This window comes from Phoenix dactylifera, chromosome 12, assembly GCF_051530095.1.
Source record: "Phoenix dactylifera cultivar Ajwa chromosome 12, Ajwa_hap1_PhDact_Kaust_v1.1, whole genome shotgun sequence".
Taxonomy (NCBI): Eukaryota; Viridiplantae; Streptophyta; class Magnoliopsida; order Arecales; family Arecaceae; genus Phoenix; species Phoenix dactylifera.
This window is the reverse complement of record NC_143201.1, coordinates 26,973,022-26,991,069: the sequence shown is the minus strand read 5'-3', so window position 1 is coordinate 26,991,069 and position 18,048 is coordinate 26,973,022. Positions and strand designations below refer to the sequence as shown.

The following is an 18,048-nucleotide window of genomic DNA, read 5'->3' as shown; positions in this document are numbered from 1 at the left end:
TTTAATCTGGGAACTGCTTAAGATTATATCTCACCAAAATTCACAAGTAATGAGTCATCATGATTCACCAAAAACATTTAAAAAATTTCACACCACTACCCATAATATGATCGCACATCCATCTGTCTTGTACCGATCCAGAAAACATTGCGACCAGCCGGTTCTTATGATCCAATACACCCTACTCCCATTCACCATCCATTTTGTGGTTGCAATCCCATACACCCTACTTTATGGAAGACTACAGACTCTTCCATTGACGCCTCTAGAAAATTGCATTTTTTCCATCCTAATCCTCCATAGAAATGTTTCATTAAAGGATAAAGTTTAGGATTGCAGATAAATAAATAAATAAATAAATAAGCACAGGAGATAGACGCTTTCTCGTAGACGAGAAAGCGTGATAGCGCCACCAAGGTAGTAGCATGGTGGTAAGGGGGTGATAATTCAATTCGAGTTGCCTGGGTTCGAAACACGCAGGCGTCGATTAAATTAGAGGACCGGATGCCTCATGCACGGTTGACTCGTTGGCGGATATGCTTTCCTTCCACTTGTACCAAGGTAGCGCTGGAATGACGTACCTACACGTGAAGGCGATGAGCCCGGTGGAGTGAGCTCACGAGTCGAGGAAGACACGCGAAACCTGTAACCTGTATCGAACATTTTCTGATGGAAGAAGAGTCCAGCGGGGATGCTTCGCGGGTAGGTTGGTCCCTCCCCCCTTCTATTGTTTTACCCAAAAAAAAAAAAAAAAAAAAAGCGTGATAGCGACACTGCAGGGACTCTGACACGTGCAAACATATGCGGAAGAATATAATAAAGATATATTCGTACTCATCGAACCACGTCGTACGACGATGTAACACCCAACCATCCGCACTACCTCTCCGGGCAAAACCCGCCACGCAGGTCGACGCTGACTCTAGATTCTCTAGCACCCGTCTTCCGAATAGGACGCCGCCACGTTGCACGTGCAACGTGACACGTCAGCTGCTGGCGGCTCTCCCCCAGAACCCTTTCTTCGAAGCGAAGCAACGCCGGGATTAGTTCCGGCAAATTACCACGAACAAATGCCGGGACAGGATCCGCTACGACCGCCACGGTCCTTGGAGACCCTCCACCCAACGACGTGCCTTTTTATGCGCTGTCTGTTTACGCGTCTCTAGACATCAAATATATAAATCCACCCAATAGATTCGGGCCATATATGACCACGCAACACCATTCACGTTTTTTTGACTGCGTGTCACATTTGTGTTCGTGGACTTCGCCATTTGGTGCTCGACTCCCAACTTCCTGCTGCATTCCTGTGCACTGTACTGCTGTTGCGTGGTTTGGCACACGGACCTTCCTTGCAACTAAAAGGAAAGAAACGACCGGCTTAAGACCAAGGAATCAGCCAATCATTGGTTGGAAGGTTGCTTTCTTGGAAAAGCGGGGAAAGACATCTTAATGGTAGATAACGTCGGGTCGGTCGATTGCTCTTTTGTTCATTATTTCATTGACCGACTTTTGAGTCAAAATCCTAACGCGGTATCTTCTATGATTTAATAGTTTATACTCCCCCATCTTTCCACCACTAAACATTTCATTGCCCATCTATATTCTCTCTCTATGATTTAAAGGCATAACATTTCATTGCCCATCTATATTCTCTCTCTATGATTCTCTCTCTATGATTTAATAGTTCATTGCCCTAACGCGGTATCTTCTATGATTTAAAGGCATAAACATTTCATTGCCCATCTATATTCTCTCTCTCCCTCTATATAACCACGGGAGCGCAAGGGCTTGCAAATCAATCAAGCAAGCCTAGCGTTCCCAACTGAGAGTAGGTAGCTTTCTTCTTGTGAGAAGCGGATAGAAAGCCCTCAGAGGCAAAAAAAAGAGAAGAGAAAAGAAAAAAACAAAGAGAAGCAGCAGCCACCATGACGGTAAGCCCCTGCTGCTCTTTTTCTTACCCTCTTCTCATTATTAGTTTCTTATCATAAGTAAATGCATGTGGAGACCATGGCTGGATCCATAGCCATGACAGTGTTCTGATGAGCTATATATATTTTGGTGGGTGTACAGATTGTGGAGATGTGTGTGCACATGGACTGCTCCGGATGCGAGAGCAAAGTAAGGAAGACCCTTCTTAAGTTAGAAGGTATACAAAATAAGCAAACCAAGCTTCTGATGTTAGGGAGAGATTAAGAAACTCTCTTCATTTTTCCTATGTAAAATAAACAAAAATTTTTCCTCATTTCTACGTTTCTCTTCTTATTTACAGCATAACTGCACAAACAGACAACATAGTTAGAAAATCTAGTTAGAGTTATGGCCCTACGTAAGAGACTGTTGATATGATAGTTGTAACAAATCTTGAGCAGTGTTTCAAATGGTCATGGGTCATGGACCTCATCAATATTGTTTCTTGAACGTGTTACAGGAGTGGATGATGGGGACATTGACATGGTGCAGCAAAAGGTGACGGTCACAGGCCAGGTATGTGGCCCAGAAGAAGGTGCTGAAGGCGGTGAGGAAGACGGGCGGTGATGTGGCCCTATTTCTACAACGTGGAGTACCAAAACTGCACCCAGTAGTACTACCACCGGCTCCACCCCACCCCAGCCCACCACCTAATCTTCAACGCCGCCCCACACTCCAACTACTATAAGCATGGGTATAACGATTCCGACATGCATGGCTACTGCCAGAAGCCGACCTACTCTCACATCGTCGACGACAGGGCCCGGTCTCTTTTCAGTGATGAGAACCCAAACGCCTGCTCCATTATGTGAAGATATATTGTGAAAAAAAATGTGTACCTATAAATACTGTAATTAGCTGGAGGACTGGGCCGTTTGCCTAGTCTTGTAGGTTTTTGGGTTTCCGTAGTAAAGGGTGTACGTAGAGAAGTGAGTTTTGGGGGGTTCTATATTTTCATAGAAGGGATCACCATGTTTTTAATATGATGAAAATGAATAGTTAGATAATCTGATCACTGGCTGGTGATTCGGAATTATTTCGTATGTAAGAAAATTTTTTGGTTGAGTTGTACATATGCAGTGCATGAATGAAAGGATATATATATATATATATATATATATATATGTTTGTTTGATTTATTAGTATTACTGTTAATATTATTTATTTTGACCTTTGTATCTCCCGTTCAGCTCTCTTTCCATGCCGTTCATTGGTTATTATCTGCCTCATGTTACACCACTTAAAATGCAAGAATGGTTATGAAAACTGAATTGGCGATCGACCCGGATTTGGCCGGGTCGGGTCAACCAATCAATGGTGAGGATGGGGCGGGCAAAGAGAGAGAGAGGAACGGAGGGGAAGGAGGGACAAGAGAAGGAGAGAGACTTGACTCCGGCATGGAGAGAAATTGACCGCCGGCGTCGCCTCCACCATCGTCCGCCGCCGATTGTCGTCGCCAGCCGCCGGAGAGAGAAGACGGAGTGGGAGGGACTGTCCGAGAGAGTAAACAGAATAGGCAAGGGGGATCGGGGGAGTGAGGGGTCTGATTAGGGGTCAGGGGGTTTTTTTCCCCTAATTTTTTATTTTATCAAACGACCGAAGTGCTCCTGATTCAGAACCGCCGAACCGAATGGCATGGTGAATTTTTACCAGGTCCACCGCAATTCCAGTCCCAACAAGAAATCGGATCAACCAGCGGTCGATTCACCGGCTCTCCGACCCAGCCGGTCCAGGATTACATAATGTCTCGGATTAAAATAAAAAGACAAAACTTTTAGGCAAGAGTTTAGCAAAGGTTATGAGGCAGAGAACTTTGAACATGTGATGATTCTATTGGTTTAGCATTTCATGAATTTGGATATATAGGTGATATTTGGTGACCCGAATGGTTGAACTAGAATTTTATTTATACATATAATATATTATTTTTAATACTAATAATTATTTTGATTAGAAAAATAAGGTAAATAGAATTAATATATTTAATACTTTCATTATATAAAGATAAAGTATAATAATATATTTATACTATAATTTAAAATTATTATTGAATAATAATATGATTAATAATATATTATAATTTAATATGTCATGAATATAATATACATAATATTAATATAATATCATATCATATATATCATATAGATATAATATATTAACGGTATTGATATACCAATTTTTCTGCTAGATTGAGGAGTGTTTATGTTTTCAACTTTCAGCCCAAGATTACTGTTCTAGAATGATCTTGAATTCTCGATCTCAAGATCAGATACCTTATTATTGGGTTGGGCAGTGATGTGAGCGATGGGAATGATTTAGGATTGCTGCTATCTAAGATCAGCGCTGTACAACTAAACACAGTGATCTCATCACCTCTATCCATATTATCCTTCAATTTGGGATGATCATCCCATGCCAAACGCCCCGGTAGTATTAAGAATTCAAATCCTAAATGTTTTTTGAGGGGAAGCAATGCTAAATGTTAACTAGAGCATTTAACCCTGCTGCATCAAGACTAATGAACCAAAACTTTTGCTCCAAAGGGATTTCTCAGCCAATCACGTGGCTCTTCGCCTCCTAAATAGGCGCCAGTTTTTTAACATTACCTATCAATTTTCATGTTAGTTTATAGTCAGTGCACTAAGGATGTGCTCACATAGCTGAAGTATTCAACGTTAGTTTCAACATTCCCCAGGGCAAATCAACAGAAGGAACATGAAACATATCATTTTGATAGAGTAGGACTAAAATAATTTAATTTTAATCTGAATAAATCTATTTTAATAGAGTCGTCTAGGGCAAAGAAATAATTTGACTGATGGTTTGAATTGTGTACATCAGTGATTTGAGTAAACTCGGTCTAATTTTAATCAAATTGTCTAATTTGATTTGTCCTTACAAATATATAAATAGATGCAAATACACACATATATATACATATGTATATATATCCATATACACATGTACGTATGTACGCATGCATGTATTGCTAACAATCCTAAATCAATATTTCTTTGAATAACAATAGCATCCTGATTATCAAAAAACACTTCCAAGTATTGTGATAAAACAGGTATAATATGAAAAGATTATAGAGTTCTCATTGAACAAGTATTATAATATGAAAAAAAATGAGTCGGTTAACTTGTAGTTCAATACAAATCGAGCACGGGTATCTATGTGGCATGACTATTCACAACTGATGTAATCTGGACAACATTTAACGCAGGCTAAGCCACTTTGCCATGCAAAGCTGCTTCGTGTACTCTTTTAAATTGTCTCCTGCGAGCTTTCTATCTTGGCCCAATAGGCTGATCGCCAGACCGAAGCCCACAAAACAGTTGAGATACAAAACTCAGTCGAGTTAGTTGAAACATTCACCGCTCGATCAAAATCTGACGGTAATATCCAATCAAAAGACGCCGTCAAAGAATCGTTTCGTCCGCAGCGAACCGACGCGACTTGTCTCGTTCTCTTCGTAAAACCGTCCCCACCTCCCGTTCCCGTATCGCTTAACCGTTACCAAATCTCTCCCTCTTTCGCGCAGCGATGAGGTTGTCCCCGGAACCCTCCGAGTCGTCGGTGCCTCCGGTCTACCGGCGGAAGCACCGCCGCTGGATTCCCCCGTCCCCCTCGCTAACCACATCCACCCCCGAAGACCCCGAAGACCAATACTCCCCGCCCTATTCCGACGAACCCAACGACGAGTCCAACATCGCCTCCTACTCCGGCAAACCAGTCGCCGACTCGGACGTCGGGTCCTACTCCCCCTCCCCTTCCTCTTCCTCCCAAGCCTCCGCCATCTCTCCCGCCGTCCCTCCCACCTACGTCAGCGTCGCTCCCCTCCCCATCTTCCGCGGCGAGCCGGGCGAGTGTCCCGCAGCCCACCTCGCCCGGTTCGACCGGGTCTGCCGGGCCAACAACGCCACCACAGTCGACACCGTGGTCCGTATCTTCCCCGTCACCCTCGACGGCGACGCCGCCCTCTGGTACGAGCTCGCCGTCGAGCCCCACGCGTCCATGCCATGGGAGGAGATCCGGTCCGCCTTCCTCCGGGCCTACCGCCGGCCGGACTTCGCGGACCGGGCCCGGTCCGAGTTGATGACGATCCGGCAGCGGACCGGCGAGGGCGTGAACGCCTACCATTTGAGACTGCAGCGGATTCTGAAGCGGTGGCCGGACCACGGGATTCCCGACGGGCTACTGAAGGGGATATTTATCGACGGGTTGAGAGAGGAGCACCAGGACTGGATTGTACCGCAGCGGCCGGCGACGTTGGCGGAGGCTGTGGAATTGGCGTTGAACTGGGAGCAGGCAGAGAGCGCGAGGGCGACGAGGAGGAGGAACGAGACAGCGAGTAGTGGGGGTGGTGGGGCAGGGGATCAGGGGAGGTGTGGGTTCTGCGATGGGGCCCATGAGGAGAGTGGGTGTGATGTGAGGCGGAAGTTGAAGGAGTTGTGGCTGAGGAACAAGGAGGTGGGGTTGGGTGGCGGCGGCGGCGTTGGTGGGAAGGTGGTGGGGATGCTTTCGCCGGTCGGGAGTTTGGCGAGGAGAGGAGGGGAAGGGGAGGAGGGGGGAGCGGGGAGGGTGGTGAGCTTGAGGAGGTCACAGTCCCAGTCGCAGTGCCAGTGTTGGAAGCATCAGTGCTGGAAGAAATACGAGAGGAGCAACAGCGTCGTAAATGATGGTAATCCGGGAACTACTGAATGAATGCTCAGCCAGCCGGTGGCATTCTTCCGAGGACTTGTGCTTGTGTATTGGCGGATTTTATTTTTTCTTTGGTTTATTAGTGACTTTTCCTTCCTTTTTCTTAAGTAATGGAGAATTATTATGGTTGGCAAATTGTACATGTCTTTGTAAAGGAATGGCATGAAGGACAAAAGGTGATTTCAAAGAAAAACAGCTTTGCTGCATGTTGTTCTTGTCCCTCCTTTATGCTTTTTTAATATTTTTTTCATTTTAAATTACGTAAGGACTTCTAAGAATGTGTTGAATTGTTCGTGTTGTCTACTTCCGTATATTTTAAATTGAGCTTGTGAGTATGGTTAACTTCATGGCTTAGAATGACTGTTACAAATTGCTAGTTAGTATATCAACTTCTGCAGTGGTTATTACGATGATTTCAAGAATAGCTCGGTGCGGAGCTAATCTATGGCCATGCATTACTAGCTTACAATTGGACTTTTGGACTCAAACGTGTGATTGTTAAAACAAACATTGTCCATGAGCTATGCATCACACAAACTCCTTGTAGATGTGGTTGGGTCTCTGACTTATGCATTAGGGTTGGGCCGGGGGCTGTGGGCAATAGCCAAATATCATGAAGGAAAACAAGGACATTCATCAAATTAAACAAGTGTTTCTCTTGAACTAATTATATAATTAATTAAACATGCTAGACTAATTATATAGCAGATTTTTTGCCGGTGATGTTCCTTGTCTCTATTCTCGACTAGACTAGGTATCTGTTGGCGAAGAAAAAAAACACGGCAAGACCCCAACTAGATAAAGCTAAAAGGTCATTAAGATATGAACATAATGCTCTAAAAATATAGTAGTGTATGGTTGGGAAGAGGATAGTCACAAAAAGATATAGAACTCATAATTTAGTGAAATTCTCTACATCTTGTCGCCCGCTCTTTCTAACAAGAAATTGTAATCTATTTTTTTATTGTATATCTATTAACCTTTTGGTGGTCACCCTAAAAAAAAAAGGGTGATGAGGTCAGACGTAACCCTCCCTATGCAGTTCGACCTCATCGCCCGTGGCACTCAAACCAAGGATGAGAGCAAAATTGCTCCATATAAAAAAGGCACTATAACCTTACCAAACCAAAAATCCTTCTCCACATCATCCCAGAAGGAGAGCAATGTGTCTAAGACATGCCTATTCTACTTGATAAATGAAAGAGCTAGCATATGTCCAAACGGAGTGCCAGTTACTTTTTTCTTCTGCTCCTGAGACATAGACTGAACAAGGATGACGACAAAATGGACAAAGTGGCTGAAGTAGTACCTTTTATTGAACATATTATTCGGACCAACAGAAGGTGCTTTGCCTCTACTCTGAATTGAAGCCATCTAAGATGTCTGCATCACAGATATATTCAAATAATAATTTTCAATAATATCAACTCAAAATTTGAAATACATAATTAAGTAAAACAACTTGCATTAATAAATGATCTTAAAAACTATAACAAAGAACAAAAATAGCACTGAATAGCTATCAATGAAGGATATTCATGATTTTACTTGACAAATATGTCAAATATGCTATCTCAACCTTTCTATCTATTAATTTCTCAAATCCTAACAATTCTCATAATTTAAAAACAAATGCCCTAGAATACTATTTAACAATTTGGTGTTTGATAAAAAATTGGAGAAATTATGCTGCAACGGTTGACAAACCTATTGAAAGGCATTGGAGATGATTGAGGGACGGTATGGAAAGTAATGTCGAGCGAAGCTTCGGCTACCACCGAGTCAGATAAAGTCGGGAGTGTTAGGTAAGGCTTGTAGAACCACCGTCGATGGAATGCCGTAGAGTCCCAATTCTTAGTCAGACAACGAAGGGAAAACAGAGTTGAACTCGCAAAATTGGGGTGGGAAACTAGGGATTACGGAAAGAGTGGAAGGGTTTTTTCTTCCGATGAGGAGAATGAATTAATAGTGAAAAAATAAAGAATGGATTGTCAGTGGGTTAGAGGGTCGGATATAGGGTGGAAATAGGGGAAGAGAGAGAGTAGAAGAGTAGAAGATGGAGGAGTATTTTCTTCTCAAAAATAAAGTTGGTTAAATATTGGCATAATGCTGGACCGGTTGTTATAAAACCGGTCGACAGAGAATAAAATTAGAATCTGATCTAAGATGGACCGGCTGTTATTTTTCCCATTTCATTATGGCCTCGTCGAATGCACCCCCTCCGCGCAGGTTTTATTTTTAGCTTTCGAAGAGAGACAAAAATATTTTTTCCAGCTTGGCTCCGCACCGTATCTTTTCTGCCAGTCTCGGATCCTACGGTCGGCAATGCTTATCACATGACCTCTCAAAATCTCGCCGCAGCTGTCATATCCGATAAATAATGGTAAATAAAATTTTTCTCGCTCCTTTCTTTCCTCCGCTCGGCCCCACCCCTTCGTCTCCGCGCTTTCTTCCGCTTTTGCGGTCGAGCTGCTGAAGCGTAACGGAAGACAATAGAAGGGGAAGGCGAGGCCGAGGAGGCGAGAGAAGAGGGAGAGCAAGAGAAGGGAAATCGGATCGGATCTCCGATGGCATCGCAGAGGGAGCGTGAAAACTACGTCTACGTCGCCAAACTCGCCGAGCAAGCGGAGCGCTACGACGGTAGGGTTTCGTCTTCGTTCCCCAGATCCCGAAACCCTAGGGTTTCGATCCTCCAATCGGGCTAGGGATAAGGGTTTTGTGGATTTTCTTTGGTGCAGAGATGGTGGAATCGATGAAGAACGTGGCGAAGCTCGACGTGGAGCTGACCGTGGAGGAGAGGAACCTGCTCTCCGTGGGGTACAAGAACGTGATTGGGGCGAGGAGGGCGTCTTGGAGGATCCTCTCCTCGATCGAGCAGAAGGAGGAGACGAGGGGGAACGAGCAGCACGTGAAGAGGATCCGGGAGTACCGCCAGAAGGTGGAGTCGGAGCTCTCCAACATCTGCAGCGACATTATGACCGTGATGGACGAGCATCTCATCCCGTCGTCCACTGCCGGGGAGTCCTCCGTGTTTTACTACAAGATGTGAGTTAGATCTGAGAACTTTTTTCTGGGATTCTGGTCCGGGTGTTGAGCTCTTGCTTTTTGCTTTTCTTGCAGGAAGGGAGATTACTATCGTTACTTGGCAGAGTTCAAGACTGGCAGTGAGAGGAGAGAGGCTGCAGAACAATCTCTTAAGGCCTATCAGGTTAAAGATTTTAATTTTCTCAAGTTTGATATTTTAGATATTAATTGTAGATCATTAATATTTTTTCTTCTTTTTCCTTTTTCATTCTGTTTTCCTACTTTTAGAGTATGATGACTCGGCATCTTCATGATATGATTAATTCGAACCTGTATTGACTACTTCTGGTAGTAGTGGCCTCTCTCTTCTCCTTAGCTTATGCCTTATGCCACCCAATAAAGTTGCAATTTGTCACGAATTTGGAGAAATAAGCGTACCATTACTTCAAACAAGCACATCTACAACTTTTAAAGTAAAGGAGGCACTTCTTAAAAGGGAAGAAAGAGATGCAAATTGAATTGTGAGTAGAGTTATATAGTAGGGGCCATTGCTTGGTTCAAGGTTAAGGGATTGCGCTGACAAGTGGAATGACACTGGTTTGAGTCCTAAAGCCACTTTGTGTAAAAAAAAAAACAAAGGTTAGGTCTGGCCCAGTTTGCCCCTCCAAGGATCTTAGATTTTTGAAATTGGGTTTTAAGATCACTTCCAGATTTAGGCCTTTTACTAGTAAGTGCTGGTAAAAAAACCCCTAGCCCTATATTTTTTTGAAATGAGGTCCTCGGTAATGAGACATAAAGACTCCTTTTTTATTTTATTGCAGTTTCATTTTACAGGATTAATCTTAAATGAAGACTGAACTATATTCATTGTAGCATTGCGAAGTAGAATGAAATGAATTTTATTAACATATAGAAAAACAGGCTTCATTGTATAATTTGTTCTATAGGGATATTATCACTCCAATCTAGTTTTTATTCATAGTTACAAGTTACCACAACATAATAGATAGGTGATCCAACATTTTGAGAAAAAGAGGGATTATCAATCATGGAAAAATCAATAGGCAAAAAAAAGTATGCTATTGGAATTGAACCAATGACCATCGCATTACAAATGCGATGCTCTAACCTCTAAGCTAAGCGGGCTCAGATAACAAAAATAGAAATAGTATAACAAATAGAAATAGTGTATAGGAATTCAGAAAACTATTGGATCTTAGCTTAGCTTTTAGCTATTGATTAGACAATGTAGTTTTAAGTAGAGTTATTTAGTAATAAACTGTTGTTAAATTGTCATTATTAAGTGGGGCTTTGGGTGGAAAGGTTGTCTAGAAATGATGTAAGTACTAACATGAAACACAAATATCTTGGTCGCATTTGATAAGTTTAATGGGAGGTGGTTTGATACCTCTCTGAAAGACAGTAATTTGACTATTATCCCCAAATTTCTAGTTGGTAAAATGTTGGAGAGGCATTAAAGTTGTGAATACTGAATAATAGATCAAAATACTTCGTAAGATGTCTTCCATTGGTGTAAGAAAGTATTATTATTTTATATTGCATCAAGTAGTGTTCATGTACAGGATGAATATTTTTTCTAATTGTTGATATAACTTTTAGTCACCATCCATTGGTTTTATTGCCATTGAATTTTTGCATGGGAGTGAGATAATTACAAAGGCACTGGAATTGAGTTAGTAACAGTGAAATACTTTTGAATGTGAAAGTTCTTGATTTCTTTTATGTTAAGTGTACCATTCATGAGAACTAGTTTAAAACTAGATGTATTGAATTATTTGATTTATGGTGAGAAGAGAAAGAGCCCTCTGAAACTTTTAAAATCTTAAAAATTATACTTATGTAACTGTTGGAATATCAATAAGAGATTATTCTAAGGAGTCTTTAGTTTACTTAGTTCATTCAGGTTGCTAAACTCATATGGTTCACAAGAATTGGAGTTCCCTTATTAAAATTTAGGTTGAGCTTGTAATGCCATTAGTTCTTTATAGTGACACTGAATCCAAGACTTTTGTACTTAAGTAGTAACTTAGAATTAAAGCCATTTAAGTATAAAAGAGTTGTGCTTTATTATTGTCTTCTTGCTATTTATCTTATGAAATTATAATCTTAGTGAGTTGTTATTTATTGTATAGTAGAATGACCACCGTGATTTCTTAACCAATCCTATTTCCATGTTTCACCTTGTTGACTCTGACCTGACAAGGGGTTTTTTTATCATCTAGGTCCAACCTCCGTTACTTATATTTTCATAGGGATTATGTTGTGCCATTACGGACTAGGGTCCTAAACAAGAACATCACAAGATATAATCTGAATATCTTCTCTATATTTCTTTGATATACTGCTCAACATTATTGACTAGATCATTTTGAAAAACATGAGCCAGTATATAGAATTTGAAATATTCTTGATTATGTTTTCCCATGATTTTTTAAAAAGTACTTGGGCACTTCAAAACCAAGTTGTATAAAATTCAATTGGTTAATATTTGCTCTTTTTGGACAAGGAAACAAGATTCTTTTTCCTTGTATATGCTCTCTAATTTGGGTACGATTATTGTTAAAAGAGCCTCCATTGTGTATTGGTTTCCTTGGGGATTTTTTTTTTTAAAAAATACGATTGTCTGTTTATCGATTTGTATTTCTCTATATATGGCGCTATTGTAAGTCTGTTAAAAATTGAGTTCCTGAAGAAAATCTCTTCAAAGAGCTAAATTTTGACAATGTAATACTAGATGGAAGGAGGAATATTCATGATGGCACTAAACAAGAACTCAACGAATGCCAATATGATATTGGGACAAATAATCATTTATGGTTAGTAAGTGTTTTAGAAACTGATACCTTGGCAGTCAATATTTACATGCAAAAAAGGTTACCTTTTGCCATGTTTTAGCTCATTTTAAAACATTTGATACTGAACAATGGTTGTCATGAACACAAGATTATGATGCGGTTTTCCCGCAACTGATAAATATCTCAGTTACCTTCAGTTACCTTATATCAGGGCTACAACAGTACGTGATCTGCTAAAGTTTCTGTTATGCATGTATTGAACAAAAATTCTCTGGAGGGCAGTGATGCGGCACCTGTCCACTGTTGTCTCTGCTTTATATGGTGACCAGCATCCAAAAGGACTGCAGCTTTTCATAAAGCTATTGCAGTTGTCTTAACTGAACCCAAATTGAGTTCATCATAAGTGCTTCCTGCTGTTTTGTTTTTCGAGTTTTTTATGTGTTATGCCTTTCTGGATTTTTAATAGCAAATAACTATGGAGTAGTCCTAGTTGATTAAATTTGTTATCACCATGCTTAAATTTGCGCCCTGTTTGGTAAGTCCAGTTCTATATCTTTAATTTTCTAGTTAATATGTCTTGTGTTTGCTCTATAAATGGGTGCCGTCCTTTGCTTTGTATTACAATAATTTCATGAGAAAGTAGAATCCATTTGTCTGCTGATTCTTAATTTGTACAGATGGCTACCAGTACAGCTGAGGCAGATCTGTCTCCCACACACCCAATTCGTCTGGGTTTGGCATTGAACTTCTCCGTCTTTTATTATGAGATTATGAATTCACCTGAAAGGTATGGGTTATATAACCAGAAGTTAAATTATTCTGCATGTTTTTTATATCCTATTAGTACTGCAGATTGATGTTACTTCAACAAGCATTCCAGGGCCTGCCACCTTGCCAAGCAAGCTTTTGATGAGGCCATCTCTGAGCTTGATACGCTGAGTGAGGAATCTTACAAAGATAGCACATTGATTATGCAACTCTTGCGGGATAATCTCACCTTGTGGACCTCTGACATTCCAGAGGATGGAGGTAATAGCAATTTTGTGCAGGGACTGTGGTGCCTGCAGGTTCTTAGTTTTTCGATGAGTACAACGAAGACATAACTTTATTTTAGTATCCTAGCTTGTTGCTGGACATTATGGTTATGGTAGCATCTTGCTGCGACATCTCAGGACAGACAAAACTCCGCATAACCTTCAAGCATACCTATCTTCCTTTATTATCCTAGATATACTTTTTTTGGAAGTTATTTGGACACATTTTCAAATTTAGTGTCATAGTTGGATATCAACATGTTGCTCGGGATTTTGGTGATCTTTTTTTAGATTTTGAAGCATGGTCTGCCCGGTACGAATTGGTCCGGTCTGGAACTGGTATGCGGGCAGCGTGGAAACCAGTTTCAGCTGTTTTCGGATTGATCTCGCACCGGTCGTGTACCGGCCGGTTCGCATCGGTACTTTTTTTTGGAAAGCGCGCGCGGCCCTTTCGACCACGCGCTTGGGCAGAGCACCGCGTGCAGACGCGGGGCCGCGTGCGGGCTCGCTTTTTCCCCGCCCTGCGCGGTTCCGCGCATTGGGGAATCGCGCGCGAGCGCGGTTCCTCACGCTGTGAAACGCCGTGCAGGCTTATTAATGCCACAGAGTGGCATTTATCCCGCGAGCCCGTGCGTGGGAGGCGATTCTCCGCTTGTGCGTGGGACGCGATTCCCCGTGCTGTGAAGCGCTGCGCGGGCGACTCCCCCGCCCGCGCGCAGACGCAAAAACTGTAAGATAAAAAAATGGTTACCGGTTCGTACCGGACCGGTTTCGGAACGAACCGAACCGTACCAGTTCGGCAGGTGACCGGTACACCTACCGGTACCGGTACGGCAGACCTTGTTTTGAAGTTTAATTGACCAAAACCTTTCTCTTTTGGGTTGAATACATATAGTTTTGTTCAGTTCATGGTGGCAATGATTATTTTTTTTTTGAATGCTGCCTGTATTTTTCATCAATTCTATTTTGGGCACATAAATTTATTCACTAGGCCGGATATGATGCTAGCCAATGGTGTAGATTCAGTTTTGAGTCTCAAAGCTGCAGCAACTATTTGGTTGGCTGTTTTCCTGGTCGTAGAAATAGAAAAAGAAATCAGAACAAGTGGCTTCATGAATTGAAAATTAGTAAATAAATATAATAATGCATCTTTAATTTTCTTTTTAAATTATGAGGCATCTTGGACCTGTCTTTGCCATACCAGAACCCAATGAACCACTTTTGGGTCAGTCATCACCTTAAATACAGGCCTGTATTTTTGAATTGAGTATGAGGCTGATGAAGATCTAAGAGGGCTAGAAGACTTAAGAATCTCTAGGTTTAATCTTAGTTGTCAGTTTGCTGTATTTTCCATAAATCAAGGGCAGAGCTTAAAAGATCTTAGTTTTTATTTGATGACTTGATAAGGCTGATTACTTCAGCAAACACGATTTCTGGTTATGGCACTGTTCATGCTACAATAATCTTGAATGGCGATCATGCCATATGGAGGGTAGTTTTTGGATTTCAAAAGTTGTTAGGGTTTCTTTTCCTTATAAATCTGGGTCTTAAGAGTTTTATGCAATGGAGTGTGATAGATTGATTAATAAACGATGTGAGTGTGTGATCTTGCAGCAGAGGTGTGACGCTTTCAAACTCTGAGTGATTCTAGTATTATCGTTTCCCTTCCTTTTATTTTCAACTTTTGTTTTTTTTTATTCTGTTATTCTCTATTCTTCTTTACCTGGTTTTGCTCCCTTCTCTTTTGTTCTTCTCTCTTATTGATTTTTCTCGTGAGTTTCATTTCCCATAGGTTTTTTCTTTTAGTTCTATCAATCTGATTTTTTTCCCAAAAATACCAGCAAACTCTTCATTTCGGCTATTCTATTGCATAAAACTCTGACATTCAGACCCTAAAATCCTAAAAACCCACTGTTAGATTATAGTCAACCATTGTCTATTTTCTTCAAAAATACTCTTTCTAATTCAATTTTATTGAAAACTCAGGTCTTATCTTGAAATTCTAGTAATCTATAAGTTTCATCCCTTTTCTAAACCCTAATATGTCCTCTTCCATCGACTATTCTACATCAAATGTGGTACTTTCCTTACATTGTCTATTATCATCACATATATCTTTCCTAAAGATTTTGTATTTGTAACCAATATTTTTAAAACTGGACCAGACCAGCCGGTCCGACCGGTTGAACTGGGACCTAGTCATCTGTTCGGTCTAGTTCAAACAATTTTTTGAAGCTGGTCAAAACTTGGTCAAACATAGAAGAACTGAACGAATCAGTTAGACCAGCTGGTTTGGTTCGGTTTGATTTTAACTCAAACTTCTTTTTCGGTTCTTCGGAATGAATCCTTATCACCCTCTATGTTTTTCTTCTATGGTTCTTCCCTCTATTTTCTAGTCTTCAGCAGCCTCCCTCCCTGATTGTCTTTTCTTCGACGATCGACGACAACGGAGGTGGTGGACGCAGGTGAAGACAAGGCTGGAGCTCCCTTTCCCTCCTTTCTGGCCTCCATCAGGATAGGAGCCGGAATCCAGCAAGGTGCTTGCGGATCTCCTCAAGGGAGGCAACGGGGGCAGGTTTGGGAGAGGAGAGGGGAGGTGGCGGAGGAGGGTCGGTGGGGATCCGGTGGGGACTTCAGCCGCTCCTTGATGTTTGCTGAATAAAGAGGAATAGGGTGGAGAGTAGGGAGGAGTCTTCGTTCTCACCATTGCTGCCACCATTGGAGTCCGCTGAAGGCAGCGGAGGAGGGGAAGAGGAGGAAGAAGAGAAGCGTTGGAGGGATGGGATGCGGGCTAGGGTGGAGGTGGCTGTGGCGATGGGACAGACCGAGTTCTGCATCCTGATGATGCAGCTGAGTCCGAGGGTTTTTTCCTTTTTTTTTTTTGAAAGATCAGCGTGCAGTATCGGTGCGAGAAAAGGGGATTTCTTCACACCCTCGGAGGAGAGGAGAGCAGAGGAGATGAATGAATTCTGTAGTCTGAGGTGTCTTCAAGGCGATTAGAGTGAAAGGTATCAGAGATTTTGGCAAAGAGCTTCGAGAATTGAGGGCTAGATGAAGTGGATCGGAATCTATTTCAAACAAAATAAAAGAATTTTTTAAAAAGTAATTATGATGTCATAATGATGTCTTGCTGACATCAAGGTTGGATCGGTCAACCCGGGCGCCGGACAGCTTGCGTTCGGTCTGGTTTTAAAACATTGTTTGTCACACTGTTGTCAGGGAGTATATTCCTTTGTGTAGGTGGATTGTCATGTACATGTGCTTCTTTTTGGTTGAGAGATTGGCAATCTTTACCTAGCAGTGACTACATAGTTTTTTAATTGCAGAATGCAACTTTTAGTGGCAATCACCATTGTCATTGTAGAAAGTTTACTATTTTCCATGTTTATAATTTAGCCATCTCATTGTTGTGATGTGTTCCCTTTCTGAGCTTTTGTTCAAAGCTTGTCAAAAAGTTGTTCCTGTGGTGTTCCTTATCTGACACAATTATGTTAGTCTTCATGGGAGTATGCTGATTTTGACTTCTCCATTTCATTTCATACTTACTAGTATAGGAGCCTACCATGTTTCCACCTGTATACATCACAAAAGCAGTCTAGGGTAAAACACAAAATCACACAGCTTATGTGGAGCATTTCCACTCCTACCCCTTCTTGCAGCATGCATGGAGCTGGTTAGTAAAGAAGCAATAGGAAGGCTCTAGATTAGCTGTAGTGAGTTTTCTTTCTTTCTTTTTTTTTTTTTTCCTTCCTTTGGATGAGCAAATGGATCTAAATTATTTGTTTCAAAATGCAAGGTTCTGTAGTTCCTTTCATATCTGGAATTTGAGCCTGATAATTTTTTGACATTTTCTAGGATCTTTGAATCTGGAAATTCAGTTTAAGCTAGTACATTTATTATTATTTGGAATTTTTTATAATGATCTTTGCCATGATGAGTGTTGTCATTCTCGGACTACAGTAGAAGATACGAGGGAGGAGGGCACCGGGAAGGCTGGTGCAGCCGAGGACGCACAGGTGGTTTTAACATCTCTTTCTAAATTTTCAAAATATTTTTGTGATTTAAGGGAATAATACTATGAACTGTTGCCTGAACTAGTTTAAATTACGCATGGTTACCATTCTGATTTCTAGGCAACAATTTTTTTCAGTGACTCAGACCACTCAGGAGCCCTGCCCGGATGCAAGGATGACGACGCTTCTATTTAGTGTCAGTGTCTGTTATTTCCTAGTTACTGAAGAAAGTATCCAGCTTTCATTCTTATGCCTTTTAGTTGATTTTAGCTTGACTTTTGTACTGATATCCTGTTTGGGATTTGTTTGGAAATTGTCAGTTGCATTTGCGCATCCTTTCTCATTGGTGTCATCGTCTGAACTATAGATTGATATTTAAGGTCTGACTACTTTTTAAAGTTTTTTTTTTTTTCCGTTGTGAAAGCTAAATTTACGGGGCATGGCTCCGACGAGTTTCATCATGTTATATACTATGTTTAGGGC

At 41.4% G+C, this 18,048-nt stretch overlaps 1 protein-coding gene, 1 non-coding gene and 1 pseudogene across 3 annotated transcripts; 2 read left to right on the top strand and 1 right to left on the bottom strand.

The window, feature by feature from the left end:
* The first annotated feature begins 1,674 nt into the window (after positions 1-1,674).
* On the top strand, positions 1,675-3,106 carry LOC120112056 (heavy metal-associated isoprenylated plant protein 28-like; annotated as a pseudogene). Its single transcript, XR_005513562.3, has 3 exons — positions 1,675-1,934; positions 2,074-2,149; positions 2,432-3,106. The product of XR_005513562.3 is annotated as a heavy metal-associated isoprenylated plant protein 28-like (transcript).
* Positions 3,107-9,079: 5,973 nt separating this feature from the next.
* LOC103697083 (14-3-3-like protein D) lies at positions 9,080-17,963 on the top strand. The gene is made up of 7 exons (XM_008779198.5): positions 9,080-9,318; positions 9,417-9,723; positions 9,799-9,886; positions 13,196-13,305; positions 13,399-13,547; positions 17,513-17,568; positions 17,703-17,963. Exons 1-7 carry the CDS (start codon positions 9,246-9,248, stop codon positions 17,703-17,705), a joined length of 786 nt encoding a protein of 261 aa, XP_008777420.2. The 5' UTR covers positions 9,080-9,245; the 3' UTR covers positions 17,706-17,963.
* TRNAT-UGU (transfer RNA threonine (anticodon UGU)) lies at positions 10,776-10,848 on the bottom strand. Its single transcript has one exon. It is a non-coding gene; the product is annotated as a tRNA-Thr (tRNA).
* Positions 17,964-18,048: the final 85 nt, after the last annotated feature.

Excerpts from the sequence above, each read along its gene's own strand:
- LOC103697083 (XM_008779198.5), top strand. The coding sequence starts at position 9,246 with ATGGCATCGCAGAGGGAGCGTGAAAACTACGTCTACGTCGCCAAACTC. Across the intron at positions 9,724-9,798 it reads TCCGTGTTTTACTACAAGAT|GAAGGGAGATTACTATCGTT; the intron begins GTGAGTTAGATC and ends CTTTTCTTGCAG. Across the intron at positions 9,887-13,195 it reads AATCTCTTAAGGCCTATCAG|ATGGCTACCAGTACAGCTGA; the intron begins GTTAAAGATTTT and ends TAATTTGTACAG.